Genomic DNA, 26,646 nt, shown 5'->3' with positions numbered 1-26,646 from the left:
TTCATTTCAGCTTTTGAAATACACTTTGAAATATTTCCCTTTGACAGTAATTCTATTTTAGCATAGTGCATAGAACAAAAGCAATACTTTGCTGTGATCAATGCCCTGTGACAGTGAGAGACTACAATGCTATGCCATTTTGACACCGCGCCAGTCTGTTTGAACAAAATAAAAAAGACGAGGAAGAGAGCGAAAGAAGAAATTGGACTAAGCTGAACTGCTGTCTGTAAGGACCGACGCTGGAGAAGAGAAGCAGGTACGGGGAGTAGAACATCTAATATGGAAAAGACATCAAACAGGACAGGGACGGCGCCAGAACCGGGTATGTAAAGACAAACGAACATGAATCCTGAAGCAGGGAACAGAGCTTGGGAACAGACAGATATAGGGGAGGTAATGACACGGGTGATTGAGTCCAGGTGAGTCCAATAATCGTGATGCACGTGACTGGGGAAGGCAGGTGTGCGTAATGCTGGTGAGCCTGGCGCCTTCGAGCGCCAGGGAGGGGGAGCGGGAACAGGCGTGACAATGTCCCCCTCCGTTTACCGATTTAAGGGGTTGTGATGTCACCGCTGTCTATATTGGCAGCGGTTACCTAAGTAACATCATGCGCGCGTGGTGAGACCATCTCAGAGGGTTGGTGTAAGGGACGCCAATACCCGCCGTCAATCTGTTTCGAGCCAGAAGCGAGCTGTGATGACTTTCCATGGAATTTTCTCATTGAATGATTTAACATTCTGTCCTTAGATAGGAAAAGATTATCAGGAAGTGATTGATCTTGCCAATCGATTCATCTACAAGTTTTAGAAAGTGTTGTATTACTTATGATCACAAGAGTTATGGTATCTTTCTGATATACTGTACCGTATGTATTTATTCAATTAAAGTTGTGTTTATCAAATAACTTTTTTATGATTTGATCATGCAATCACTATAAAACTTTAAAACTTTAAAAACTATTACAACCAAATATTTGTCTCTGCACGCTTTTGTCTTTCCCCAACTCTGGACTATAAAGTGATATCTATTACCTAATGCACATTAAGAATAAGACCGGAACAGAACATCCATTTATCTCTTTGTATCTCTCTGACAATAATCTCTGATTACACAGTAGCTGTATCCAATCAGTTGAAACTAGCAGGTACGGCAAACTGCTGCGCAATCAATGGAATAGATCCTTCTATCACTACACTTGTTCATCACATTGCCTTTCTTCAAGTTAAGTGCAAACGGAAGGAATCCTTGCTTTCTTCAATGTTGAAATCAAACTAATAATTCCCAGTATAATTTCATTATATGGAATTCATGTTTAGCTCGAGTGTGGACAATGGAGGATCAGTTTAAGAATGGTGTGAATTGCCGTATGAAATGCAAAGCATATTGATTATCTGGGACATTTGTAAGGAAGATGTTACATTATATAAGACTACATTTTGACATGAAGTGTGTGTGCCTGCATGTGTCTGCATATGTTTTCATGTGTTTAAGGTGTGAATCAGTCAGTGTTATTGTCTGTTAGGTACTAGATTGATTCAGATTACAACCCTGTGAATTCAAAAGTATCAATATTCTCCAGCTCTGTGAAAAAAGTTAGTTCAAGCCTCAACAGCTGTTCCTCATTGAGCAATTAGAGCCAATCACAATGATGAAACACTCAGGCATGCACATGAGATAGGAGATGCATTTCTCTTGTTTAATGCAGTGTGTTAGCTTAGCATCTAGGCCTACACTATGAGTGATGATTACATTCTTACACGTGCTAATTTCTTCATTCTATTCCTGACAATTTTCTCCTGCTTACAATACCGTCGTCATTCATTCATTGATTCTGTGCTACTAACGTGGCAGCAGTAATATGAATTTCAGTAAATCAATGCTGTGGGAAACGAGAAGGAATGGATCATACACCCGGAGACTCATTTAGAATACATAAAAACGCTAACTCGTCATCAGCACAGGCCTGTTCTAATCCCTGTTTTAATCCCCCAGGGACAAAATCAGCCTTTTCAGTCAGAGATATACTATATTTCTAATGAATTAAATGCATTCCTAGATGTGACATTCCACTTGAAAATGAAACCAGCATGCTAGACACCGTAATGATGACAGAAAAACATTTGTTTTCATTTTGGGGCAAATTTTGTGTCTACATAGATTTTTGGATGCATTTTACAGCATTAAAGCCTCTGTTTGTTCTTACCAAATCGAGATGTGATGTCAAGCTGATACGTACGTCTGATATGTGTTTTTTATGCTCTTCTGTTTATTGGAGACGTCATGCTATCTTCTCTGTGTGTGGTTTGCTATATAAAGGAACCACACATTAGATGTCTTGAAATCTACTACCTACAGGTGTGTCTGGAATATAAACAGTTCTGGTTTACGAGAAATGACCAAGTTTTTACAACGCTGGATCGGGGACAATAAAAAGAATAGCACAGCTGGCCTGAAAATTAACATGGCCACATACCACGGACATAAACACGCTTACAGTACCTGTCTACGCGAGACTTCAATCACTGTATCCTTAGGCCTATTGCCGCTCTCTCTCTCGGTCTCTCTCTCTCTCTCTCTCTCTCTCTCTCTCTCTCTCTCTCTCTCTCTCTCTCTCTCTCTCTCTCTCTCTCTCCAGCTGTGTAGACATTGGTGTTATTCTTCAGCCCCTTGAGTTACCTTGGTAACCCAGAACTCAATAACGTGCTATGTGGCTGAGCAAACTGAGGCGTAAGCTGAGACATGTCTTTTACAAGCCCCCGGTCGGTCCATCTCAACCACATGTCAAAGAAGACATGTACACTAACAGCCAGCCAATGGTCTTTCCTGTCTGTGTCACTGATGTTAATGTCATCTGAGCAAACAGCTGTAACTGCTCAGGCCCTGATAGGCCGGGAGAGTGTGAAGAGCGGTATGGTGAGCAAACACAGGACATGGCTGGAAGAACTGCTCTCACATACTTTACCTTAGGCCAATGGGTTTGCATTGAATAGGCAGCAATTATTATTTCATAGTGTTGAAGTGCTGAAATCAATACATAAGGCAGTTCCCAGGGGATATAACTAGATTTCTAGATTTTTCTTATTGGGTAATAACAGGCTGGTACATATAATGACAGCTATATCTTATTACATTTTCACTGTACGTGAACTTCAATGTGGAACTTCGAGTAACACTGCGCCTCGCAGCTCGAAACCAGCCCAGCATTACTCATATTTGTTGAGCCCAGGGGGTTCTACTCAATCCCAGCAATCAACGGTGTGCCCTGATGGGTTCTCCATCTCAAACACTCCCTAATGACGCAGAATCACCGTGGCGATGGCTGATGAGGGCGTTCTCCACCTGTCACACTCCTTCATGATAATTGCAGCCACTCTTTTTTTCTTTTTTTTTCTTGCTATTTTGATTGAGTCACTCAGCCCGTCCAGCCCGTCTTTTTTTTTTTTTTCTAACACCATTATTGAATTTTTCTTCTACTGAGGTGTCAGGGGAGCTTTGCCTTGTCTTCAGCTCTGTGTTGCTCCTGTAGCTCCGTGCCTCTCTCTCCTTGTCTTTTCCGAAAGGATGCTTGTAATCATGCATTTTTAACAATGGCGGAGCACTGTGAGCGTTCCATTTCCCTGTTTGTGTGTGCCCGTGAGTGTGCGCGTGCGTGCGTGTACATGTGAGTAAGCGACAATGGGGAAAGAAAGAAAAAAGAGAGAGATGGTGTCGAAAAGAGAATATTGAGAGAGAAAATGAGAGAATCAGCCGCTCTTGAGCAGCAGGTTATTTTGGACCCACTTAAGGCTCTGGTTGGTTAACACCTTCCTGCTAGTTGAGGAGGGGAAGTGGCTTCAGGGATGTGGATTGTGGTGATCGTGACCTGTTTTCTGGGCCCCTTCCCTCCCTCCATCGTGTTTCACGCTGTGCCACCCTGTGTGTCAGACCAACCTGACACTGCATGCTGCTGTAGATAGGTTTTTGAAGATACCTTCAATTTCAGGCTTCCTCATGCCATAATTGAACTCGTTCAATAATTCTGGGAAATCTACAGGGTTTTTTAGGTCACTGGTCCCATCTTATAAAACTCACAAATCACTGGGAAGCCACAGATGACTGGGATGAATCATATGAACATGTAATGCCTTTCTCTCTTTGGGTTAGTTGTCAATTTTCAAACCACAAAGGCTCAGGGGAGATGAAATGCACCCTGGGAATAGTCTTCCTGAAAAAAGACATGGGAAGATTTGAGGATGAGTTAAGGTTTGTACAGCTGTATGCGGTTAAGATGGTGGTGTTGTGGAGGATGAGGGACTCTCCTAGTCTGGAATTCAACATTAAGTACTTTTCATCATTCATATCAGGATTCCAGGTTAAGTACTGATATTTCACTTGCTTTTTGATGTCACGAGTGTGAGATGGAAGAACTACATTTCCTGCTTTTGAAATGGCGATCACGTACGTTGTGTACTTTCAATATATTACATATTTGTTTTGTTAGAGGCTTCATCACTCAACACAGAGTGTAGAGGTTAGGGAAAAATAGGTACTCAACCAATTCACAACATACAGTAATTGGATGTCACTCTCGCATAATAAATAGTATTGTCGCTTCAGTAAACACAAATATTTAGCTGCACATTACCTCAAAGTGTGTGGTGAACTTTTTCCTGAATATTTCAAACTCTACTTTGTGCTTTAAAAGCCCAAATGATATCTACCAGGGGTTACTGGGATCAGTTTAATTAGAGGCAAGCCATTTATCTTCACTGACTATTCATTAGATAACGAAAGCAATCAGACTGGTTTATGTGTAATTAACAGTCATCTCTTCAATTGCACGCTATTAAATACCATGTCAATAATCAGGCCCAATATGCATATGCACTGTTTAATAAAAAATGCTAATGAAATGCTAATCTCCTACATGGAAGTGGTCAAAGCAAGCGGCGGGAGTTTAATAGCTTGAGGAGTTTTTTTGGTTATGAAAATTGAGTTGCTATGGTGTCAGATTAGGTGGAATTCAGGAAAGGTCTATCAAACTTAGAGGGTTGCAATGGCCATTGGGCACGGCCAGAGATTTGGTCAACACTGTGTGTAGCCCATGAGTTTGTTCTGATAGGGTTGGCCGGTACTGGTTGTTGGGTTCTTATTTGGTTGGCAGCCATGGAGGAATGCAGAATGGGCCTCGCCTTACAAATGAAGGTTTTCACTGCCAACGAGAAGCTTTTAACAACTTATTTTATGCTTCGGAATCTTGCCTGGTACCTTGCAGTGTTGTGTAAGAATTTCAAATTCTGTGCTTTATGTTGATATAAACACCGATGTGATCCCACATAGAATGCATGACATACAGTGGTCTAGCAATATTTAAAATCAAAAATCTGCAAGGTACCTACATGTAAACAAACAGTGTTGGAAAAAATTATAATGATAGCATGTCTGACAAAGTAAGGTGTAATGTCAGATCTGAATTGGGAGACTCGTGCAGCGTGAAGCATAGTAATTTCAAATACACCCCTTAAAGGGCCAATCAGCAGTTAAAACAATAACAAAGCGGGTCCCTGCCACTGTTTTGATAAAAAACTGAGGGATGGGGCTGGACAAATATAAACTCTTAAATTCATAGACAGAGCTATGGATGCAAGTATAGTTTTACCATGTTTTGAGGCTATACAGTGCATGTTGCATTTACTATGTTTACAAACCCTTATTGAGTAAAACAAGTAATATTTTGGGTTCTGATGGGGTACGACAGTGACACTAAGCTCATGGGGTATTTATCATTTCTATTCTTCAAGAATCAATGGGTACATATAATTCATTTATAAGTCCAAAAATGGGATGTAGCAACTGCAGATTGTCCCTTGTAAAAATGGAAATAATTATGGAAAAATGTACTTTTAGGGGCTATGCGTGAGAGTCGTCATCTCTGCAGAACGGAACCCATCATCTTCACATTCTCACCTTATTCAGCTTTTAAATGAAACTGGGACCTATAGATAAGACTACCACAGGAGCTCAGTGCTGCAGAATCTCACTTAGAGGAGAGAAAGGAGAGCATGTCAGGCTGGCTTCTTAATGGAGGGAGATAAAGATCATTCATCATTTCCTATGCAGTGGTCAAAGGCCCTTCAAAGATCCCAATGGATGAGAGGAGGGATGAGGTACAGGTGGGGGTTATGGAGAGGGGTATGTCTGTGGAGGTTGGGTAGAGTGGAAGAAGTGGTAGAAAGGACCTGGAAGATGTCACAAGATGACATGTCCTAAAGAGTTTGTGTGACACTATATGGTAAGATTGAACAATTACATTTTGATATCAGGATGTCCACAACATGAGAGAACTGCAGTTCTGTCCAACATGTATACATGTAAGTAACATCAATTGCTAGCTTGCTTAAGTTTCTGCCAACTAGGCTATCATTAGCTAGCTAGCCAGGTTATCAGAGAAATAGATGATTTGCCAAGTAAAACATGGCAGTTGTAGCTTGTTGACACTAGACACTAGATACATGCACCTCCTGAGTCTCTATTCACTATAGTAAGTCAGTAGTCTTTGGTTAAATAAAATTGTAATAAATAAAACGTATACCAGTTTCATTTAAGGACCAAAAAATTGACAACTGTGCCGTATAGATTGCAAAATAGTTGGGAAGAGATTTTCTACATACCGATTCCATGGCACATGGTTTATGTACTGATACGCAAAACGATCCCAGATTCAAAACTTAGAATTATTATTATTTTACAATCATTGGACCACTAACCAGAAGGTTGCTGGTTTGAATCCCCTATCCGACTAGGTGAAAACATTTGTCGATCCGCCCTTGAGCAAGGCACTTAAACCTAATTGCTGCAAGGTTGCTGTCAATAATGGTTGATCCTTGGTCGCGCACTCTACAAGGGTGTCTCGTGGGGAGTGGGATCTGTCTCGTGGGGAGTGGGATCTGTCTCGTGGGGAGTGGGATCTGTCTCGTGGGGAGTGGGATATGTCTCGTGGGGAGTGGGATATGTCTCGTGGGGAGTGGGATATGTCTCGTGGGGAGTGGGATATGTCTCGTGGGGAGTGGGATATGTCTCATGGGGAGTGGGATATGTCTCGTGGGGAGTGGGATATGTCTCGTGGGGAGTGGGATATGTCTCGTGGGGAGTGGGATATGTCTCGTGGGGAGTGGGATATGTCTCGTGGGGAGTGGGATATGTCTCGTGGGGAGTGGGATATGTCTCATGGGGAGTGGGATATGTCTCGTGGGATATGTCTCGTGGGGAGTGGGATATGTCTCATGGGGAGTGGGATATGTCTCGTGGGGAGTGGGATATGTCTCATGGGGAGTGGGATATGTCTCGTGGGGAGTGGGATATGTCTCGTGGGGAGTGGGATATGTCTCATGGGGAGTGGGATATGTCTCGTGGGGGGGGATATGTCTCATGGGGAGTGGGATATGTCTCGTGGGGAGTGGGTACATGTGTGAAACAGGACAAATATAAGCACCCTCTATTTGACCTTTGATGCTATGGCCACTGTATATGCCCTGATTTCAATTTTGACTAGCAAAACATAGCTGTTTCAAACGTGTCATGTCAATGTGGAATTTCCAATATCCTCTTGTCTCTCATTCAGAACAATTAGTTGGAAAGCTGGAAAGGTAGCCTAGCTCGCAAGCTCCTATATGGAAGTGGTAGCATAGGAATGACCGTAGCATAGGAATGACACTATGTTCATACTCTCTTAGGTTGACACTTTTATTAATAAATGTGATTAGGTAGGTATTTTGAGCTTTTGAGGCAGGAATTAACTGTCATATACACATTGTTATTGCCAGTGCCTTGGAAAGCTTGGCCAAAGACCTACTCAACCTAACTAATCTTAGTCTAACAAGGGCATGCTTTCCTTCTTGTCCCCTAACTTTGGATTTAAGATTGGGACATTGACATCCCCGTGTGTAGGAGGATGCAGTGAAACATTCGGTGGGATGAACTCTACCACAGACTGGCTTTTCCTCTGAGTCACTGCTAATGATTAATGAAACCACGACTTTCCGGGGGGGGGGGGGGGGGGGGTGAGAGGAGTGGGAGAAGAAGAGTGTGGGAAAGGAAGAGACAAAGAGGAAATAAGCAGACTGTGTTTGATAGAGAGAAGGTTGACAGTGAATGAGTGAGCGAGAAAGTGAGTGAAAGACCGAGGAAGTGAGCCTGTGCATCAATATAGAAAGAAAGAGGACAAGAGACTGACTCCCTCATCCGAAGCTCCCCGGGTAGTCCAGATCCCTCGTTGTCAGGACTTGTCTGCGTTGGATCCCCTCCAGCAGAACAAGCCTGTCGGTTGCAGCTCTAACTCTCTCTATAGGCAGAGTTTCCTCTTTCTCATGAAACAACAGCGATTCATTCCCTCCGTGGGAATTTCCCTAGCTGGTTAACATCTCCCATTTATTCCACCTAGCTGAGCTGAAGGTTTTTGTTTCAGAAGAAAATTAAAGCTATTTTGATTAGAATAAATGCTATTTTGCTGTTTCATTCCCCTCCCCATGACTTCCTTATTGCCAGTGACGTGTGGACAGGGTAGGCAGTGTTTTTTTCTGCATGTTTTTTTCTGCATAATAACATCAATTTTTGAACTACTAAGTACTTACTTCCCAAATTTGCGGTGATCTGGTACAAAATGCGCAAGGTGGGCAGGGGAAAGGCAGCTTCCTTGTTTGCCTTTCTCCCGCTCTTCAAACTCAACGCAAGGAATTGACATGACCTGCACATGCGTGTTTCTACCTTATACCGCCAGTGAACAGAAGTCAAAAGGCAGGCAGAGTGCTTCGCTGCCTTTAATGTGTCTATGTCCAAATTATTTTCGTGGGGCAGAAGCTATTAGGGCCTGTGAATGTGTGTTTAATGGTTGCGCTGCCTACATGCTGCTGTTTGATGGTTGGTTGTGGTTGTTTGATGGTTACCTTTGTGATTGTGTCATACCGATAAACACCATAGCAAAAATGTGCTTCATGAACTTTATGTATTTATCTTATAGACATTATTTGTCACATCTCTTAAACCCATTTGGGCAAGCTGTTAATTCTGTTTGTCTTTTTTGTTTTGAAATTGAGACTTTCCCTCTGCTGAACACTTTTCTTCACATTGCATGACAGACAATGTTAGTGTTTTCCTTTTCACATATTTGCACTTGTCAATTACACTAAAATCAGCCTGGTCTCATAGACTAGACGTAACATAGCAAACGTACATCTGGGGGACACACATTTGGTATGGTTACATAACTTAACCTTTTCACATGTGAGTTCCAAATATATCTCTGGTTGCCCCGGTGCGAGTTTTTTTTTTTTATGCACGTGATGTCAGAATGTTCCAAAATGTGATTGTTACGCAACGGGACAGTGAATCCGCGCTGCCCTGAAACTAAAGCACGCTTCCTGCTTTTATTTATAGGCTGTTTCAACTTGTCAATTTCAAACAAGTTTTATTTTCAAACAACAGTTTGAATTGAGGTGTGTTCCGCCTCCTGATTTATTCACACAGAAGTAGGCCATTTCACTTTTGCGGACAATTTATGCTTTAGGCTTTACTGAGCCGGGCCAAAATTCCCCAAGCACTTCCCCATTGTTTCCGCAGATCAAGTACGCAGACATTTGCGCATCTCCAGACAGAACAGGACCTGCACAAACTTTTCCCATTTTCAAGTTGGTGCTTGCTTCGCCTTCATTGTTGTTTTCATTACTACATGATAATATCTTTGACGTGTGCGTTTCTATTAAAGTAAGTGCCTTGTTTCATTATAATAGTTTCTCTATGTCGTTATGTCATTTCTACTGTAGCTCACTGTATGTATGGAGCATAATACACTGCTCAAAAAAATAAAGGGAACACTAAAATAACACATCCTAGATCTGAATGAATGAAATAATCTTATTAAATACTTTTTTCTTTACATAGTTGAATGTGCTGACCAAAATAATCAATGGAAATCCAATTTATCAACCCATGGAGGTCTGGATTTGGAGTCACACTCAAAATTAAAGTGGAAAACCACACTACAGGCTGATCCAACTTTGATGTAATGTCCTTAAAACAAGTCAAAATGAGGCTCAGTAGTGTGTGTGGCCTCCACGTGCCTGTATGACCTCCCTACAACGCCTGGGCATGCTCCTGATGAGGTGGCGGATGGTTTCCTGAGGGATCTCCTCCCAGACCTGGACTAAAGAATCCGCCAACTCCTGGACAGTCTGTGGTGCAACGTGGCGTTGGTGGATGGAGCGAGACATGATGTCCCAGATGTGCTCAATTGGATTCAGGTCTGGGGAACGGGCGGGCCTGTCCATAGCATCAATGCCTTCCTCTTGCAGGAACTGCTGACACACTCCAGCCACATGAGGTCTAGCATTGTCTTGCATTAGGAGGAACCCAGGGCCAACCGCACCAGCATATGGTCTCACAAGGGGTCTGAGGATCTCATCTCGGTACCTAATGGCAGTCAGGCTACCTCTGGCGAGCACTGTGCGGCCCCCCAAAGAAATGCCACCCCACACCATGACGGACCCACCGCCAAACCGGTCATGCTGGAGGATGTTGCAGGCAGCAGAACGTTCTCCACGGCGTCTCCAGACTATGTCACATCTGTCACATGTGCTCAGTGTGAACCTGCTTTCATCTGTGAAGAGCACAAGGCGCCAGTGGCGAATTTGCCAATCTTGGTGTTCTCTGGCAAATGCCAAACGTCCTGCACGGTGTTGGGCTGTAAGCACAACCCCCACCTGTGGACGTCAGGCCCTCATACCACCCTCAGGGAGTCTGTTTCTGACCGTTTGAGCAGACACATGCACATTTGTGGCCTGCTGGAGGTCATTTTGCAGGGCTCTGGCAGTGCTCCTCCTGCTCCTCCTTGCACAAAGGCGGAGGTAGCGGTCCTGCTGCTGGGTTGTTGCCCTCCTACGGCCTCCTCCACGTCTCCTGATGTACTAGCCTGTCTCCTGGTAGCGCCTCCATGCTCTGGACACTACGCTGACAGACACAGCAAACCTTCTTGCCACAGCTCACATTGATGTGCCATCCTGGATGAGCTGCACTACCTGAGCCACTTGTGTGGGTTGTAGACTCCGTCTCATGCTACTAGAGTGAAAGCACCGCCAGCATTCAAAAGTGACCAAAACATCAGCCAGGAAGCATAGGAACTGAGAAGTGGTCTGTGGTCACCACCTGCCGAACCACTCCTTCATTGGGGGTGTCTTGCTAATTGCCTATAATTTCCACCTGTTGTCTATTCCATTTGCACAACAGCATGTGAAATTTGTCAATCAGTGTTGCTTCCTAAGTGGACAGTTTGATTTCACAGAAGTGTGATTGACTTGGAGTTGCATTGTGTTGTTTAAGCGTTCCCTTTATTTTTTTGAGCAGTGTATATTTGTGTGTACTCCTTATAACCGTGGACACGTGAGGTAACGTTACTAATTTCATGTCCTTTATGGTCTTATACTCAGTCGTGCTTATGTAGCAAGCTACATTATTTTATTAGCTCTGTAAAACAATTCTAATTGGATCAGAGAAATATTAGCTTGTGTTATCTTTTGAAGCTACCCTGGCCTTGTGACCATGGTTTGTTTTCATTTGGCCTTTTTAGCATAGCTCTGTTCTGCCCTGCCCCCCTGTGGAGCTCAACGGTTACTGTTTCTTACTGTTATATAACTCATATTTGTGATTTTGTCAATGCAATGTATTATTTTTATAGCAGTGTTGTTATGTTACTTCTTTATAAAGTTGTTTGATTGCTATATCATGATATTGCATTCTAAATACTAATAATTCCTCTTTATTCTGTACTTTCAGAAACCACACACACCAACAGTATTGAACATTATTTGCCAATATAACTGGAACTGGACATCTTACGAGCTGAAGATTGAGGACAGTTTTTGTATGCTAGTGTACACTCCTTAACAGTTTTACTGGATGAAAACACAGCAAGAAAACATAAGACAATATGTAATAGTCATCTATTTTATTGAATTATTGGTGGTGGTCGAACAACAACAACAAATACTTGTTTTACTAGAGGAGAAAAAAACTGCAAGATGAGACTGACAACTTATGAATATGCATAACCCATATTTCAAATTCATGCAGTGATTGAACAACAACTGCATTCCCCCCCCCCCGACCCACCTCTAAAGGCATAGTATCATGGCAGATTGCCGGTCAAGTCACCTGTCAAGTCAGTAAGTCAGTCAGTAATTGTTGCAGATGTGCTCAATAGTGCTTGAGCATATGGTACTCCACAAAGCATGGTGAAACACATAGAGGTGTGTCACAAGCTGAACACATAATTTGTCAACCTCCTATGCTTCCTTTTCCTGGTGCCAGACAGGCAAACTTTGCAGTGCCTTCGTGTTTGAGGGACTTTGCAGGGAAAATGCCGTGCAGTGAGCCGTAGGGGATTGTCTGCAGCAGGACGACCACCAGTGGATGGGCGCCGAGGGGTGTGGTGCTCCTCCAGAAGCTCTCTCATGAGGTTTTCTCTGTACTTTTGGTAGGTAATTACTTTACCTGTGGGGGAGAGGGAGTGGGGAGGATGAGACGGTGGGTAGGTGGGTGAGATTGTCACTATAATTGCATAATGGTACTGTATGTGATTTGTATGTGAACTGTACATCCAATTACAAAACATACCTTGTTCAGTAATCATCTCACCTGTTAGTTGGCGGTGAACTATGTAGCCATTGAGGGCCACAGTGTCGATCAGATGGAAAAATATCTTCTTATACCACTTGGTAGTTTTCCGAGCGCATTCCACAAAGCTGTTTATCATGTCTGCCTTATCCACTGCCCCCATTTTGACATTATAGTGAAGCACACAGTCTGGTTTGATCTTTAACTCTCCCGTCAGGTGGTCCACCTTCCCTGTGGCAGACATGGTTGCTGTATGGACAGTAGAGAGGACATGGACGTCTCGTTTGTCATGCCACTTTACTGCCACCTGTTGACTGTTCTCCTTGAACTCCACCTCCCCTCTCTGCATCTTCCTGCATCTGAATGCTGGCATCCCCTTCCTGTTTGACCTGACTGTGCCACAGGCCCCTGTACTGTTGGAGACCAGATGCTCGAAGAGTGTGGGACTGCTCTACCAATTGTCCACATACAAAGTGTGTCCCTTGCCGAGATGAGGAGCCAGCATGGTCATCACCACGGACCCGGACACCCCAAGAGCCTCATAATGTTGGATGTCAGTGGTGGACCCTTGGTAAACTATAATGTCCCGGACAAATCCTGTCTTCACGTCGCACATGACAAAGAACTTGACCCCGAACCTGTGCCTTTTGGAGGGAATATATTGACGGAACGCCAGCCTACCCTTCCATAACATCAGGGACTCATCGATGAATAGGTCCTTGTATGGCACAAAGAACTGACCAAATGTTGATGTCAGGCTGGTAAAAACATTTCTTATTTTGTGTAACGGGCCATTTAGGTTGGCAGTAGCATTGTTGACAAAATGCAGGCATCGCAGCAAAACTAGGAAGCGGTCTTGGGAAAAGAGGTTGGCGAAGAAGAGAGTTACAAACATAGGATCTGTGCTCCAGTATTCTCTTTGGGAGTTCTTCTTTACTTTTCCCATGAGAAGGACTGTCACCAGGAAGGTATACATTTCACTAATTGTGGTTGTCACCCATTTAGCAAGTTTCCCCCTCACTCCTGGCTCCCTCTTCTCTTGTAGCTCCAAGGCATAGCGATTGGTCTCCTCTACTATGTCTCCCACCAGCTCCTCTGTCAGAAACAACTTGAAGCACTCTGCCTCAGATGGAAATGGCAAGGGGAGTTGCACTCCAGACTGGAACTCATCAAAGCAAACAGCAGGGCCAGGAGGGGTGAAATGGCTGGCAGCCTTCCAGCTACCACAGAACTCCTGTACTTCATCCACTGCCGGTCTGCCTCCATCCCCATCAGCATCTTCAAAGTGACCTGGGACTTCGTCAAATAGAAATTTGTAAAATATCATGCGTATTGCACATTTGTAACATATTTTACCAATTGCAATATGTCATACCAATTGTAATTCGTAACATATCATATGAAATGGATGATGGACACCCACAAATTAATACATACCATATGAAACATAACATATCATACAAAATGGAGTGAGACATATTTACGTTTACTATATTACATCTACCCCTGTGTCCAGGTTGGTAAGAAACACACTCCGAAACAAAATTAAGTGAAGAAGAGCACTTTGAAGGCAGTTCACTGAAACTGAACGAAAACTGTCCCAAAACAAACGGAAAGCAGAACACTGAGGAAAATGCACTCGATTAATAAAACAATACAGCAATAAACCCAAATAAGCAATACACTGTGGGGTTGCAACTGCTGCACAAAAATGTAATGAATCAAAACAAGGAAAACATCTCCAGTGAAAAAGTTCTTCCTGCTATGCTCTGCGTCCACCTGGCCCCCTACCCAGAATGCTCTCATCTCTGCTCGTCCACAGCACACTACCAGACCATACTAGTAGAGTATCTGTATCAGTGTCTGCCTCCACAGAGAGAAATCCACAGTGCTCTCTCATGTGGCTGTTTTTCTTTTCGCCGGGGCTGTCTGTTTTGAAGCATGTGTAGAATTATTCCCTTGGTGTAAGATGGGGGGACAAGAGGCGCTCAGTGCTGCCTGAAACCCAAGCCTCTCACCGATGCCCTATCAGAACTCTGGGAACGTCGTGCTCCGGGCGAAGTCAACTTGGCTGCGTTCGAGCGCAAATATTTTGTGAAGCGCTGCATGGACCGGGTGCTGCTGGCAGGGGCTCACACAAATCGGCCTCCAAACAGAGATTTGGGAACACTGGGGGATGACTTTGGGGAATGTGTAGAACGTGGGGTTTTCTATGTCTCGTAGTCTATCCTCAGTCTAAGCCCCTTTAAATTGGACTTGATTGATCATGGAATGTGAAGGGACATTTCTGAGAGTAAACATATTCGCTCTACTGATTTATAGTAAACTAATTTAACAAACAATTACAGCATGGTCAAACAAGTTAATGTTTCTGACAGTTTACTAAACAACTACTGATTTAGAACCACAGAGAGTTACCACAAGTCAGTAAAGACAACAGGAGCACTGCCTCAACTATTCAGCGCCATTTCAACTCAAACATTTAAACATCCTTAAATCAACTAGGCTATACACTAAGTGTACAAAAACATTAGGCACACCTTCCTAATATTGAGTTACACCCCCTTTCACCCTCATAACAGTCTCAGTTTGTTGGGCATGGACCCTACAAGGTGTCGAAAGCGTTCCACAGGGATGCTGGCCCATGCTGACTCCATGGCTTCCCACAGTTGTGTCCTATGGATGGTGGACCATTCTTGATACACACAGGAAACTGTTGAGCATGAAAAACCCAGCAACATTGCAGTTCATTGCAAAGACTAAAAGTATTTGGTTTTCAAAAGTAAATGTAATTGCAAAAATATACTTAAGTATCAAAGGTAAAGTAAAAATCTTATCAAATGGCTCATATTAAGCAAACCGAGATGGCACAATTTTCATGTTTGAATTTTCTATTTTACGGATAGCCAGGGGCACACTCCAATACTCAGACATTTACAAACGAAGCATGTGTATTTACGCTTCACACACCGATAGCGTCATTGCGCAAAATAGCACACAGCATCTGGATATGTATGCAACAAAAGTTCAACATCCACCTTCTGCTACCATTTCTGTCAAGCCATCTATGCATAGATTGACACATACGTTCGATAAATCCAACATATGCACCACACCGAACGCACTCCAACTGCCTTTGCAACGCAATGCTGCAAGGCAAACACATCGTTTCATTGAAAATGTATGTAATTCTGGTGTACCAAAATGCAATGATGCTGTCGGTGTGATCGAAGCGTTAGTGAGTCTGCCAGATCAGAGAGAGTAGGGACGACCAGGGATGTTTTTATTGATAAGTGTGTAAATTGGACCATTTTGCTGTCATGCTAAGCATTCAAAATACAGTATAGTGAGTACTTTTGGGTGTCAAGGAAAATGTACGGGGTAAAAAGTACATTCTTTTCTTTAGGAATGTAGTGAAGTAAAAGTTGTCAAAAATATAAATAGAAAGGTAAAATACAGACACACCAAAAAACGACTTAAGAAGTAATTTAAAGTTGTTCTACTTAAGTACTTTACACCACTGGTTTAAGTACTTTACACCACTGGTTGGCTGAATGTTCCAGACAGGGTCCTGAAGACCCTGTGCAATGGCTGCTGATATGGCAGAACTTCATGAGCTCCATGACCTTGGACTCATGGACAATACACTTTGGGTCTTCTGAGTCAGATGATGTTAAGCTTGAGCTTGTTCTCGGCCGAAAGCTTTCATCCAATAGGTCGTATACGACTACAGTATAAGTTGTACCCTACTTATAAACACAACACATATGACAAAAAGTCAAAAAGTCATGGAAAGATTTTGTCACTTACACTAGTTCCTGGTGGTAAGCTTGATGCCGATGTTGATGGGATCGGACTCTAAAAAGAACACATAATGTTAGGCCAGTCACGGTACCCTCTGCGGTATTTAGTTAGCTAGCTAACAGTTAGATACAGTCCAGTAGGCTGTAGCTAATGTTACCTAACGTTAGCTAGCAAAGTTACAAATCACATTGCCAGATAGCTGCTGGCAAATTACATTGATTTGCTTTGTAATGGCTAACCTGTGTATTATGAAAGCTAGCTAGATTTAGACTTAGCTAGCTAACAAACTACATGTGTTTATCTAAGTTAATTACGTTACCTTTGCGCGACTTCTTAGTAAGGTAACCATTAAATGTTATAACGTCACCCCAGCAACCTATGCTGCTTGTACTTTGCACATCCAGGTACTGAGTACCACAACATGACTAAAGTAACATTAGCTACCTGTTGACAACGATTCTCAACTGGATCCACCTTGACAGGGGCGGTACTACGTTCTGAAATCGATATGAATTCTGGATATTGTGGTTTACTCACAACCAGGAAAAGTAGATGGCCCGCTTGTATTTCATGTAGTGAGAAAATTCTTGATTTTTCTGACACAGATTAAATGTTAATAACATATTAACCCAATGAGTCCCACCGCGACGCCGGCAAGTTTTGGACTTGTAACCCCTTATAAACATAGTGTGTTTGAGCTATATCCTTTTGATTTGTCTATTTCTTCTCCATCTGTTGGTGCCAACCATTAGTCTGTGTGATCAACGGGTGCTGAGCTAGAGCGGTGTTTATGAAACAAGAGTGGATGGCGAAGGGCCCTGTGGCCAGGTCTTTTTTTTACAAAAACGTCTGTAGAGTCCGAATGGTTTAAGCTACAAACTATTAAAACCTATTTATGAAAAGCTGAGACTCTCCCGAACACACACATGTTTTGCTTTATGACGCTCACAAGCTACATAAGAGTCGTTAGAAGGTAAGGGGTTATTCTAATCTACATGGAAGATCATAGGAAATCCAAGGACATAGTGTCTGTAATAAACTCACATAGTTGCCGTCACAAACGTCAAACTCCACACAGTCTCATTTCCCACTGAGCAAACTATGTGCTTACAGCATTCATATAAATCCATTTATATATGTCAATAAAACTCATGAATGTGACTGTTTATGTCAAATTATTTTGTGTTGTACATGGTTGTCCTGAAAAGAAAATGGTAAACACTTAATTGTGAGGCTGAATATAAGGGCTGGACATGCAGATGAAAGTGAAAGTCAGATAAATGAAAGTCAGATAAATGAAAAGCCGATTTTTGGTGGGTTTGGGGACTGATAGACATATGCAGTGAAAGAGCAACGGTGACATTTCCCTTTAAGGCCATAGCTTCTCTCCCGCCAAGCTTCACCGCCAAATAGATTTTGACGTCACCCACACACACAACAGCTTTAGAAACATCAAACACAAAAGCTTTTTATATGCAGATGTTTTCAGGATTGGTTTCCCATTCTAACATGAAAGCCTACCCAGATGCTTTCTCTATGCAACATACTGTATGTAAATGGGTACCCATTTTAAGACATCATGTAGCTTAAGCACTTTAGTATTAGGTTTCTTTAGAATGTTGATAATGGCTAGATGGCTAAACGAAACGTGGAAAGTGTTGGTCCCATGTTTCATGAGCTGAAATAAAAGATCCCAGAAATTTTCCATACGTACAAAAAGCTTGTTTCTCTCAATTTATTTGCACAAATTTGTTTACATCCCTGTTAGTGAGCATTTTTTACTTTGCCAAGATAATCCATCCACCTGACAGGTGTAGCATGTCAAGAAGCTGATTACAGGATGATCATTACACAGGTACACCTTGTGCTGGGGACAATAAAAGGCACTCTAAAATGTGCAGTTTTGTCACACAACAATGCCACAGATGTCTCAAGTTTTGAGGGAGCATGCAAATGGCATGCTGATTGCAGGAATATCCACCAGAGCTGTTGCCAGAGAATTGAATGTCCATTTCTCTACCATAAGCCACCTCCAACATGTGTTGATGTCAACGTTGTGAACAGAATGCCCCATGGTGGCAGTGGGGTTATGGTATGGGCAGGCATAAACTACAAACACAATTGTATTTTATCAATGGCAATTCTAATGCACAGAGATATCGTGGCGAGATCCTGAGGTCCATTGTCGTGCCATTCATCCGCCGCCATCACCTCATGTTTCAGTATGATAATGCACGGCCCCATGTCGCAAGGATCTGTCCACAATTCCTGGTAGCTGAAAATGTCCCAGTTCTGCCATTGACTGCATACTCATCAGACATGTCACCCATTGAGCATGTTTGGGATACTTTGAATCGATGTGTACGGCAGCGTGTTCCAGTTCCCACCAATATCCAGTAACTTCGCACAGCCATTGAAGAGGAGCGGGACAACATTCCACAGGCCACAATCAACAGCCTGATCAACTCTATGTGAAGGAACTACATTGGACTTTGAGTAAACTGCAAACCACATATCCTGAGGCTGCATTTATTGTAGCTGGGGATTTGAACAAAGTAAATCTGAGGAAAACGCCACCGAAGCTCTATCAACACATTCCCTGTAGTAATCACGCTTCCAAATTATTAAAGTGACCAGTGATTCCATGTCTATGTACATAAGGCAGCAGCCTCTAAGGTGCAGGGTTGAGTAACAGGGTGGTAGCCGTTCTAGTACAGTGACTAAGTTCACGGGAGGGTGGAGGCTGGTTAGTGATGGTTATTTAACAGTCTGATGGCCTTGAGATAGAAGATGTTTTTCAGTCTCTCTGCCCCAGCTTTGATGCACCTGTACTGGCCTCGCCTTCTGGATGATAGCGGGGTGAACAGGCAGTGGCTCGGGTGGTTGTTGTCCTTGATGATCTTTTTGGCCTTCCTGTGACATCGGGTGATGTAGGTGTCCTGGAGGGCAGGTAGTTTACCCCCGGTGATGCGTTGTGCAGACCTCACTACCCTCTGGAGAGCCTTATGGTTGTGGGCGAAGCAGTTGCAGTACCAGGCGGTGATATAGCCTGACAGGATGCTCTCAATTGTGCATTTGTAAAAGTTTGTGAGTGTTTTTGATGAGAAGCCAAATTTCTTCAGCCTCCTGAGGTTGAAGAGGCGCTGTTGCTCCTTCTTCACCACGCTGTCTGTGTGGGTGGACCATTTTAGTTTGTCCGTGATGTGTACGCCAAGGAACTTAAAACACTCCACCTTCTCCACTACTGTCCCGTCGATGTGGATAGAGGGGGTGCTCCCTCGACTGTTTCCTGAAGTCCACGATCATCTCCTTTGTTTTGTTGACGTTAAGTGTGAGGTTATTTTCCTGACACCACATTCCTGGCCCTCACCTCCTCCCTGTAGGCCGTCTTGTCGTTGTTGGTAATTAAGCCTGACGATTGAGTTGGAGGCGTGCATGGCCACACAGTCATGGGTGAACAGGGAGTACAGGAGAGGGCTAGGATGGCACCCTTGTGGGGCCCCAGTGTTGAGGATCAGCGGGGTGGAGATGTTGTTTCCTACCCTCACCACCGAGGTCGGCCCCTCAGAAAGTCCAAGACCCAGTTGCACAGGGCGGGGTCGAGACCCAGGGTCTCGAGCTTAATGATGAGTTTGGAGGGTACTATGGTGTTAAATGCTGAGCTGTAGTCGATGAACAGCATTCTCACATAGGTATTCCTCTTGTCCAGGTGGGTTAGGGCAGTGTGCAGTGTGATTGCGATTGTGTCGTCTGTGGACCTATTGGGGCGGTAAGCAAATTGGATTGGGTCTAGGGTATCAGGTAGGGTGGCGGGGATATGATCCTTGACCAGACTCTCAAATAACTTCATGATGACAGAAGTGAGTGCTACAGGGCGATAGTCATTTAGCTCAGTTACCTTAGCTTTCTTGGGAACAGGAACAATGGTGGCCCTCTTGAAGCATGTGGGCACAGCAGACTGGGATAGGGATTGGTTGAATATGTCCGTAAACACACCAGCCAGCTGGTCTGCACATGCTCTGAGGACGTGGCTAGGGATGCCATCAGCCGTGCGAGGGTTAACAAGTTTAAATGTTTTACTCACGTTGGCCCCGGTAAAGGAGAGCCTACAGGTTTTGGTAGCGGGCCATGTCAGTGGCACTGTATTGTCCTCAAAGTGAGCAAAGAAGTTGTTTAATTTGTCTGGGAGCAAGACGTCGGTGTCCGTGACGAGGCTGGTTTTCTTTTTGTAAGTTTCTGTTTTAGTTTCTGTCTATAGGCAGGGAGCAACAAAATGGAGTCATAGTCAGATTTGCCGAAAGGAGGGCGGGGGAGGGCTTTGTATGCGTCATGGATGTTTGAGTAGCAAGGATTCAGAATGCTGCCAGCTCTAGTCGCACACTCGATATGCTGATTAAATTTAGGGAGCCTTGTTTTCAGATTAGCTTTGTTAAAATCCCCAGCTACAATAAATGCAGCCTCAGGATAAGTGGTTTCCAGTTTATATAGAGTCCAGTGAAGTTCTTTCAGGGCCATCGAGGTGTCTGCTTGGGGGGGATATACACGGCTGTGATTATAATCGAAGAGAGTTCTCTTGGTAGATAATGCGGTCGGCATTTGAAGGTAAGGAATTTTAGGTCAGGTGAACAAAAGGACTTGAGTTCCTGTATGTTGTTATGATTACACCACATATCGTTAATCAGAAGGCATACACCCCCGCCCTTCTTACCAGAGAGATGTTAGTTTCTGTCAGCGCGATGCGTGAAGAAACCGGGTGGCTGTACCGACTCTGATAACGTATCCCGAGTGAGCCATGTTTCCGTGACACAGAGAATGTTACAATCTCTGATGTCTCTCTGGAAGGCAACCCTTGCTCAAATTTCATCTACCTTGTTGTCTAGAGACTGGACATTGGTGAGTAGTATACTCGGGAGCGGTGAGAGATGTGCACACCAGGAGGCCGCTCCGTCTGCCCCTTCTGCGGCGCCATTGTTTTGGGTCGGCTACTTGGATTAAATCCGTTGTCCTGGGTGGTGGTCCAAACAAAGGATCCGCTTCGGGAAAGTCATATTCCTGGTCGTAATGTTGGTAAGTTGACGTTGCTCTTATATCCAATAGTTCTTCCCGGCTGTATGTAATAAGACTTAAGATATCCTGGGGTAACAATGTAAGAAATAATAGATAAAAAAACTAAATACTGCATAGTTTCCTAAGAATGCGAAGCGAGGAGAGCATCACTGTCGGTGCCATCTTGTAAAAATATGATTCCATATGTGTTATTTCATAGTTTTGATGTCTTCATTATTATTCTACAAAGTAGAAATAGTAGAAAATAAAGAAAAATCCTTAAATGAGTAGGTGTCCAAACTTTTGACAGGTACTCAATATATATACAGCTTAAGTCGGAAGTTTACATACACTTAGATTGGAGTCATTAAAACTTTTTCTACCACTCCACAAATTTCTTGTTAGGACATCTACTTTGTGCATGACACAAGTAATTTTTCCAACAATTGTTTACAGACAGATTATTTCACTTAAAGTTCACTGTATCACAATTGCAGTGGGTCAGAAGTTTACATACACTAAGTTGACTGCGCCTTTAAACAGCTTGGAAAATTCCAGAAAATGATGTCATGGCTTTAGAAGCTTCTGATAGGCTAATTGACATAATTTGAGTCAATTGGAGGTGTACCTGTTTATGTATTTCAAGGCCTACCTTCAAACTCAGTGCCTCTTTGCTTGACATCATGGGAAAATCAAAAGCCAAGACCTCAGAAAATAAATTGTAGACCTCCACAAGTCTGGTTCATCCTTGGGAGCAATTTCCAAACGCCTGAAAGTACCACGTTCATTTGTACAAACAATAGTACGCAAGTATGTACACCGTGGGATCACGCAGCCGTCATACCGCTCAAGAAGGAGACACGTTCTGTCTCCTAGAGATGAACGTACTCTGGTGCAAAAAGTGCAAATCAATCCCAGAACAACAGCAAAGGACCTTGTGAAGATGCTGGAGGAAACAGGTACAAAAGTATCTATATCCACAGTAAAATGAGTCCTATATCGACATAACCTGAAAGGCCACTCAGCAAGGAAGAAGCCACTGCTCCAAAACCGCCATAAAAAAGTCAGACTACGGTTTGCAACTGCACATAGGGACAAAGATCGTACTTTTTGGAGATATGTTGTGGCAAAATGGCTTAAGGACAACAGAGTCAAGGTATTGGAGAGGCCATCACAAAGCCCTGACCGCAATCCCATAGAAAATTTGTGAGCAGAACTGAAAAAGTGTGTGCGAGCAAGGAGCCCTACAAACCTGACTCAGTTACACCAGCTCTGTCAGGAGGAATGGGCCAAAATTCACCCAACTTATTGTGGGAAGCTTGTGGAAGGCTACCCGAAACGTTTGACCCAAGTTAAACAATTTAAAGGCAATGCTACCAAATACTAATTGAGTGTATGTAAACTTCTGACCCACTGGAAATGTGATGAATGAAATAAAGCTGAAATAAATCATTCTCTCCTATTATTCTGACATTTCACATTCTTAAAATAAATTGGTGATCCTAACTGACCTAAACAGGGACTTTTTACTCGGATTAAATGTCAGGAATTGTGAAAAACTGAGTTTAAATGTATTTGGCTAAGGTGTATGTAAACTTCCAACTTCAACTGTATATATATGTACACTCCGGACATTGCTCATTCTAATATTTATATAATTCTTATTTCCAGTCTTTTACTTTTAGATTTGTATGTATTGTTGTGAATTGTTAGATATTACTGCACTGTTGGAGTTTACGAACATAATGTCACAGCGGTCGATGAAAGGGGACCAAGGCGCAGCGTGTTGTGTGCTCATTCTTTACTTTTAATGACTAACACTTCACAAGAAAAAAACAAACGACAGCCAACAGTTCCGTAAGGTACATAGACTACATGGAAAACAACCACCCACAAAACCCAAAGGAAAACAGCCTGCCTAAGTATGGCTTCCAATCAGAGACAACAAAAGACACCTGCCTCTGATTGGAAACCATACTCGGCCAAACCTGGAAAACGAAACATAGAAAATGAAAACTAGAACACATTCCCCTAGACACAAACAAACCCCAAAACACACAAAACAACCCTCCTGCCACGCCCTGACCATTCTACTATGGCAAATGACCCTTTTCACTGGTCAGGACGTGACACATAAGCATTTTGCTACACCCGCAATTACATCTGGTGAATATGTGTATGTGACCAATAACATTTTATTTGATGTTGTGCTGCATGAGGCCACAAGTGGTGGTCACACCAGATAATGACTGGTTTTCTAATCCAGGTCCCTACCTTCTTTTTAAGGTATCTGTGACCAACAAATGCATTTCTGTATTCCCAGTCATGTGAAATCCATAGATTAGGACCTAATTCATTTATTTCAATTGACAATTGAATCAGTAAAATCTTTGAAATTGTTACATGTTGCGTTTATAATTTTGTGCAGTATAGTGTAGTGACTGACTCGTCACTCTCCACCTTTGGTGGGTAGTCTAAAATACGATGTACTTTGGGGCCATCAAGTGGTCAATATGAAAAAGGAATTTCCACAATGGGCTGACTGAAAGGTTCATGAAACTGTTATGATTATGGATCAGAGTGTCAGAACAGATGGTATGCTGTTTAAATGGAGTATACGTGTATGTTTATGACTGACTGTTTATGGATTGCAGTTAGCAGCCAAACGACTGTAAATCTGAATTATACTGTACATTATACTGACATGTAGCCTATATGTAGCGTGTTTATCTGAGGATTCAGCCAAGGTCAGTTTTGAAGGTGGTATCAATTGAAGTGCAAATATATCTTTCCATTGAGTTTTGAGTTCCATGGGGACTTTCTTGTCTCCAGTTAAATATTCCTAGTGCATGATATGACATGGCTTCCAGTGTGCATCCAATGTGACAAACACACACACACACACACACACACACACACACACACACACACACACACACACACACACACACACACACACACACACACACACACACACACACACACACACACACACACACACACACACACACACACACACACACAAAAACTCACACAAGCAAACAAACCTGTGCTCTGACGTGTGAGTAACTTGTGGAACAATGTTACTGTAACTGGCTTGTCTCCAGTTTTCTACTAGGGTAAAGAGCAGGGCCCTGTGGACCACTGCTACTCAGTTGACAGAAAATCCAAGGCAGGCTCAGTGACAACCTTCCGCCTCCCCACTACCCTAGAGGACAAGGACCAGGCAGACACAACCCATTCCTCTCTGCACTACCTCCGCCCCAGTGGACCCTCTATGTTCTGTCCTAAGACCATAAGCAGGAACAGGGACAGCCCTTCTACCCATGCCCCAGAGGAAACTCTCTATCCAGTCTACAGAAGACCATAGGCAGGCAGAAAGAGCCTGTTCCCCTCCCTCTTAACACCAATGGACAGAACCTTCCTCTCTACCCCAAAGGACAGAATACCATCGGCAGACAGACTCAGTCCTCTACTCTCCCTACTACCCCAGATGACAGAAGACCATAAGCAGGCCAGGCAGACTCAGCTCTCTCCCCTCTCAACTCACCCCATGGACAGAGAACCATAGGGCAAAAATCCCCATGGAACACTGCGCTTTCCCCGACGAACACAGACCTCTCTCCTCCCTATTACTACCCCATGGGACCATGAGCAGACTGATACAGCCCTCTACCCTCCCTACTACCCCAGAGGACCATAGCAGCATAAGACATCCCTGAGGCCTGTTCACCCCCTCCATCCCCTCTCAGAAAGACGGGGTGATGAGTGACGGGTCCTCCTCCAGACAGCATGTCTGGACCCACACTCCCTCAGCCATGTCACAGTTCTTAGGGGCCCGGTGCGCCATAAACACAGTTTCCCACACAAACACAGAGCCCAGTGACCATTTTACTGCTCTTAAACAGTTTTTGTAGTTTTGTCCCCTTTTAAAGAGACCAAGAGTTGACAAATGCATAAGCATAGTGGGTTTTTAGGAACTAGGCCAAAGTTTGTCTATGAGTATATGAACGTGACTGTATTGTTTTAGCCAAGTGACATATGTTCAGTGAAAGACCCTAGTAAATTAAAGTAGAGTGGCCAATGTGCAGTGATATTTGTTAGTGTGTTGAGGGTGTGGTTTCACTGTGCCTCCAACAGGTGGCAGTCATGTGCCAGGCAGTGTAACTGTAGAGGCCCTCAGTGGCGAAGTTAAAAAGGTTATAGGCTTTATTTTTCTCTGAATAACTTTCAATCAACACTAGAACTAGGTTTTAACATTTAACATGTGGAACTAGCAATACAGATTATCCTATCTCTGATGAATCAATCTATTTACATGATGTAAACTGTTTTTGGATGCATCCAAAATCCAGTAATCTAACTATTTGAGCGATTAGTGTTTTCTCACTTGCAAATTTTTCTGCAGTCTGTGTGCCTTCCTTCCACCACATACCTTCCCATGGTTTTTTGATGAGTCGTACACAAGTTATATGTTTGTTACTGTATAGCTTCAAACCCCATGTTAACCAGTAACATTGAGTGTCACAACTTCCGCCGAAGTCGGTTCCTCTCCTTGTTCGGGCAGCGTGCGGCGGTCGACGTCACCGGTCTTCTAGCCATCGCCGATCCACCTTTCATTTTCCATTTGTTTTGTCTTGTTTACCATTTACATTCCCTCATTACTTGTCGTGTATATAACCCTCTGTTCCCCCCATGTCTGTGTGTGAAATTGTTTGTTGTAAAGTGTTTGTGCACTCTGACTGGTTCGCGACTGGTTAATTTGTACCCATATATTGTTGTTCTGGGTGCCATTGGTTTTTCATATTAAACTGCTCCGGTTATTACCCAGACTTCCCTGCAGCCAGTCACGCACACCTTACATTGAGGTCCATGTTTCTGTTCATCACCATTAGGGTACTTTCTGTGTGGAGGTAAAATATCTCAAACAACTATCTGTTGGGTTGACTGATATTAATTCTTCCCTTGTGTTGGGCTCCCGCCGGTTGAACTATATTTCACAGCTTCGATAAATCAATATATCAGAGCCTTGTCCTTGTCTCGGAATGTTGCATTTTATCCCAGCTCTATTCCCAGCACAACAATCCATTGCACTCCAATCCCGGCCTTCCTACGGTTTCCCTGACATTACCAGAAAGACCATGGAGAGGAGAG

The 26,646-nt window shown here is 43.3% G+C and overlaps 1 protein-coding gene and 2 long non-coding RNA genes across 3 annotated transcripts; 1 reads left to right on the top strand and 2 right to left on the bottom strand.

Annotated features, from left to right (window-relative positions):
* Positions 1–11,959: 11,959 nt before the first annotated feature.
* On the bottom strand, positions 11,960–13,751 carry LOC115173423 (piggyBac transposable element-derived protein 4). Its single transcript, XM_029731475.1, has 2 exons — positions 12,664–13,751; positions 11,960–12,519 (listed from the first exon to the last, which is right to left on the bottom strand). The coding sequence occupies exons 1-2, from the start codon at positions 13,013–13,015 to the stop codon at positions 12,281–12,283; spliced, it is 591 nt and encodes a 196-aa protein (XP_029587335.1). The 5' UTR covers positions 13,016–13,751; the 3' UTR covers positions 11,960–12,280.
* A 358-nt stretch (positions 13,752–14,109) lies between these two features.
* Positions 14,110–16,927, bottom strand: LOC115173422 (uncharacterized). The gene is made up of 3 exons (XR_003871607.1): positions 16,766–16,927; positions 16,453–16,500; positions 14,110–15,355 (listed from the first exon to the last, which is right to left on the bottom strand). It is a non-coding gene; the product is annotated as an uncharacterized LOC115173422 (long non-coding RNA).
* Positions 16,928–21,472: 4,545 nt separating this feature from the next.
* Positions 21,473–25,588, top strand: LOC115173420 (uncharacterized). Its single transcript, XR_003871606.1, has 2 exons — positions 21,473–21,513; positions 24,600–25,588. It is a non-coding gene; the product is annotated as an uncharacterized LOC115173420 (long non-coding RNA).
* The last annotated feature ends 1,058 nt before the right edge of the window (positions 25,589–26,646 follow it).

The sequence above is a fragment of the Salmo trutta genome, chromosome 34 (genome assembly GCF_901001165.1).
Source record: "Salmo trutta chromosome 34, fSalTru1.1, whole genome shotgun sequence".
NCBI lineage: Eukaryota > Metazoa > Chordata > Actinopteri > Salmoniformes > Salmonidae > Salmo > Salmo trutta.
This window is presented reverse-complemented; position numbering and strand designations above follow the sequence as displayed.

Excerpts from the sequence above, each read along its gene's own strand:
- LOC115173423 (XM_029731475.1), bottom strand. The coding sequence starts at position 13,015 with ATGCCAGCATTCAGATGCAGGAAGATGCAGAGAGGGGAGGTGGAGTTC. Across the intron at positions 12,520-12,663 it reads AGTTCACCGCCAACTAACAG|GTAAAGTAATTACCTACCAA; the intron begins GTGAGATGATTA and ends TCTCCCCCACAG.